The 4,571-nt window shown below is 46.6% G+C and overlaps 1 protein-coding gene across 1 annotated transcript in view; it reads right to left on the bottom strand.

Moving 5' to 3' along the window:
* The window catches only part of ARHGAP18 (Rho GTPase activating protein 18), a 69,678-nt gene extending 66,808 nt beyond the window's left edge, over window positions 1-2,870 (bottom strand). Inside the window, exon 1 of the mRNA XM_057364352.1 lies at window positions 2,724-2,870. Coding sequence (XP_057220335.1) covers window positions 2,724-2,803 — 80 coding nt within the window. The 5' untranslated portion in view covers window positions 2,804-2,870. The remainder of the gene's footprint in view (window positions 1-2,723) is intronic.
* Window positions 2,871-4,571: the final 1,701 nt, after the last annotated feature.

The following is a 4,571-nucleotide window of genomic DNA, read 5'->3' on the forward strand; positions in this document are numbered from 1 at the left end:
TTTCCTAGGATGTCGCTTAGTTTGGAGCGCAACCAACATACTGCTTTTTCCAGGATGTATCAGTGCCACACTTCCCTCCAAAGATAAACCAATTTCTAACTTGCACTTTTTGAATGCATATGAAAAAAAATTCAACATAGTTTCTCTATTAATCTTTGCAAAAGGGCTGCTTCATTACAGCTGCCACTGTATTACACTGGCTTCCAAACAGTCTCCAGATAAAAATTACAGGGTTTTCAGATTAGCAGARAGATGCTAACCTAGATATTGAAAGTTGTTGTTGATTTTGTTATTTTTTTAAAAAGGCAAAATAAGCTAAATTTCATATCAGTAACAAAATACAAAAGCTGGACTGCAGAACTTACAGATTATGAAGGGCATAGCGAAAGAACTTATTTCCATAAAATATTTCAGAATTATATGGGTTTGGGCAATATCAGTATCATGCAGCTCTGCACATATTGGGAATGYTGACAAAGGAAAGTAGCTCAAATAATGAGGGGGGAGCAAGTGGGAGAGAAATCCCACGGAAATGTTAAAACATTTCAGGGACGTTTTGTTTGCTTTTAAAAAGACCAAAAGAGAACACAAGTGGTCATTCCCCTCCCTCTCTGTTCCCATGATAATACTCCCAGTCTCTCTCACTTCAGAAGTGGGAAGACATTGGGGATGCACAGTAGGAGGAATTGAGATCCAGAACTGTGGAATTGAGATCCTGGTTAATGAAAACAAGAGAAACAGGCCTAAGGTTCAAATTTAGAGTGGCACAGCAGAAAGGCAGAGAGGYATCCTTTAGGTGAATGTGTACTGGAAAGCTGTACTACTGCCAGGGTGGAATTCAGGCAGACTAACTGGGAATCCTCTGTTCTGCACAGCTGAAACATGCACAGTAGTTTGTTATAATTACAGAAGTGAGACCACTTTTTACATTTATTTCCCCTTCTCTTAATCCCAAACTAGAAAAAAATGTGAAGGATTGCTATTACTTGCTTGGCAATGTCCCAGTTTACCCAGGAGGCTGTCCACAGCAGCAGCTGCAGAGGAGTTGGAATCTCATGAAATTGCTGCTCCTCATGGTGTGCCATTAGCACAGGAGACAAGTTTCTTAAGACACAGAGAGGGTCCCAGATCTTTGCTCATGTCCAGGGCCTCTAGGGGCTTGAGTCTGCTGCTTAGATCTTTGTATCCATGCAGCTATGTGTAAAAAGAAAAAGGGCAACTGATTCTAACAGTCTACAGATACCCAGATCTTTACCCAGAAGTTATCCCAAGGAGCAGGAAAAGCATTTTTTATGTTATCCATCCTCCTCCATGGGGAGTTTGAGGAAAGTTATGAGAGGCAAAGAAACACCAAAAACAGTAACAGAGGAGTTTGTGSATTTTGTGATTTCTTGGAAAAATATACATATTTTGCATTCCATTGGAAATGGCCAGGCCTGCAGAGCCCTTATAGATGTATCTAAGGTGACATCAGGTCGTGAGGCTGATAAATAACATTAGTTATGGAGARGGAAGTACCTCAATAAAAAGAGGTACTGGCTTTGTGGTTCTAACACCGGGTAGGAGTTATTTCTCAGTTCTTACTTCTGCTGTGGATTCTTAGTGTTACAGATCATAATGTATCCGTTACCTTTTGTCCAGGGTGACACACTGTACTTCCTTCTATTTTCTTTTAATCAGACTACAATCTCTTTGATCATACATGCTCTTCCTATGCTCACATAGACAATGTGCTAGTTTCAATACTTTCCCAGTTTCAGCTGGCTTCTTAGCAKTATTAAAAGCCCTGTCTTTATCAATGGGACCTTTGTTGACAATTTCAGCAAGGAAGAAGCAAGACTGAATGGGCCATAAAGACAAAAATCAGTCCTTTACACAGCAGTCCCTCCGGTCATTGCTATGGGAAAGCCAGCAGTGACTTCTGCCTGTATCAAACAAGTGCTGCGAGGCACTAGGAGGTCCTCAGTCTTCATGCACGTGAAACTGGCTTCTTGACCACTGTCAGTTTCAATGACAAATGCTTCACAAAGTTGGCCTTGACCCTATCTGCACCTTCCTCCCGTTCATCACATTATAAAAATAAAAAAAAAAAAAATCAGCAAATTACAAATATACAAAGTAGTAAAGCACAAGGAAAAAGTTACAGGAAAATCTACGCACTGCATCCCACCGACAGCCTGATCCCAAAGACACTGAGGTCCAGCGCCCCCGAGCCCACGGACAGCACTCACCGCTGCGACCCACAAACCCTTCCCGCTCCGAGCCTAAAACCGCACCGACCAGAACAGCTCGGGTTTACCACGGACACACCGCACCCGGGCGGCCACGGGACTGCTCTTGGATACAAAMGCCTTAACAACAGCCGGCGGCTGCTGTTTGCACTCGGCTCTCGGCGGACCAGCAAAACGCCCGGGGTTTCCACGACGCGCGGAGCTTATTACAGAAAGGAGCGGGGAGGGGAAAAGAATAACAAATCAAAAAACAAACGACCAACCCAACAAAGGAAAAACCGTTTGGGAGCTGCRGGACAGAGCGCAAAAATGGGCAAATCCTTTAGCCCTAGGGCTGGAGGAAAACCCCTTCTCCCGCGCAACAAGTTCCCGCTGAGCCGCTGCGCTCCTCCTCCGCGGCGCGGCAGCCGGAGCCGCCCCCGCCGAGCGCACCTGCCGCGGGCAGCGCCCTCCTTCCCTCCCTCCTTCCCTCAGTCCCGCACCTCCACTCACCCGCCGGGGGCGTCGCCGGCCCCGCCGCTGGGGTGGTAGGCGGTGAGGACCACGCCGCGGGAGCCGGACCGCCAGCTCATGGCGCTGGCCGCCGCATCCCTTCTGGAGACACCGAGGCGGAGCGGGGCGGCCCGGCTACGGCCCGGCGCGGCCCAGCCTCCCGCCGGCAGCGCAGCGGGGCAGGGCCGGGTGACGGCAGCGCTTCCTGCGGCCCGGCGGGACCGTGCCCCTCCTCCCGGCTCGGCAGCCCCGCGGGCGAGGGCGGCGGGAGCGAGCGGCTGCCGGCWGCGGTGCTCGCCTTGTGCCGCCCCGCGTTACAGCTCCGTGCGCTTCCACACGCCCTAGGCTGCGGGACAGTGTCCTCTGGGCAGGCTGGGGGTTGTTTGAAGGTGTGGCAGAACAATCCGTCAACTAAAGAAAAGTCGCTGCCCTTTCAGCCCCGAGTCAGCTGCCGCGGGCGARCTGCTGCAAGTGCGGCACGGCAAGAAGAAAAATAAAGAATGTGTTCAGCGTTTGCTTTGTACATTATCCATCTCACTGAATCGCACCATTATTCAGTGAGTGCTTTAACTCTCTAAAAAAAGTTATTTTTTTTCAAATGACAAACCGTCGTTATGAAAATCACAACGGGGATAATGTCAAGCAATATCAAGGACACTGCTGACTTAGCTGACTCAGAGCTGCTGGGCCTTAAACCAGCCGCCATTAGCTCTAAGGTCAYGCTCTATCAACCAGTGACAGCCAGWGCAGGRYAGCAYTGGGTTGGCCTTTTTGGTGAGCAAAGCCTTCTGTGTGCCTCTGCACAGGCTCTGCTGAGATGGGATTCACTGCCTAGATATTAGTTTTGAATCGGTAGGCAGGACCTGTAACACAACRCCCAAACCTGTTTGTTTATTTCCATGCCAACATGTAAATGTACATATGCTRTTTAGGTTTGTAATTTGTGCCCTTGTTCACATATACATATGATTTGTCTGAATTATTATCGGTTTGTTCTATAACTGAATGGATCAACTTCAATCCAAGTGTAATTTGCATTCTGTTTCCTTTTTTGCTTTAAGAACAAACAAATTATGCAACTGCTTTGCTTGCAGTTAAACATCTGCAAATTTCAATGCTGGGCTCTGTGAGGTGCCCTGGAGCGTATGGGTATTGAGTTCTGAGCCTTCATTCATTTAAGCCTTGTACACCTAAATTGGAATGCTGGATGCAAGATTGTGGATGGACCACACAGTTTTCTGTGCAGCTGCTCTCCAGCACAGAGCTGCCACACAGGAACAGCACAGAAATCTTGTCCTAGGGTCACTGTGAAGTTGGTCCCAGCAGAGAAGCAAGCAGGCAGAACTTCTGGTCATGTTTGAGCAAGAGCCCTTTCTCCTCTAGGGTCCTTGATACTTAAAGATTTTTTCAGAGGTAGCTGAAGTAACTGAATTTTGTCATTGATGATGGACTTCTACAGAGTGCCAAATGGGAAGTCCCRATTTCTTTTAAAAGGGTAAAGTCGCCATTAAACTTTCAGAAGAGTCCCAACATTACAAGTGCAAGAAAACTTGGCTGGCATTCAGTAGGCCAACCATTACAGAGTTGCCTTTTCATTTCTCACACATTTGGAAGTCACAATTTAAGCTGCCTTAGTTTTAAATTCATATAAATTATTGAAAGTGAGGTGGGTTCTTATAAAGCCTACCTCTTCATGGTTTCTTGGATGTTTTATCTGTAGACAGCTAGCTAAGGTGTTTTGGCTAAAATATTTTTTGTATTGTTAATTTTTAATCAAAATGTTCACATAAAAAAAMCAGTTTATTAAAAAATAGACATTGTACCAAGTAGAGATTTGTACCAAGTAGA

The sequence above is a fragment of the Malurus melanocephalus genome, unplaced genomic scaffold (genome assembly GCF_030028575.1).
Source record: "Malurus melanocephalus ecotype Western Australia unplaced genomic scaffold, MMel_1.1 scaffold_38, whole genome shotgun sequence".
Classification (NCBI taxonomy): Eukaryota; Metazoa; Chordata; class Aves; order Passeriformes; family Maluridae; genus Malurus; species Malurus melanocephalus.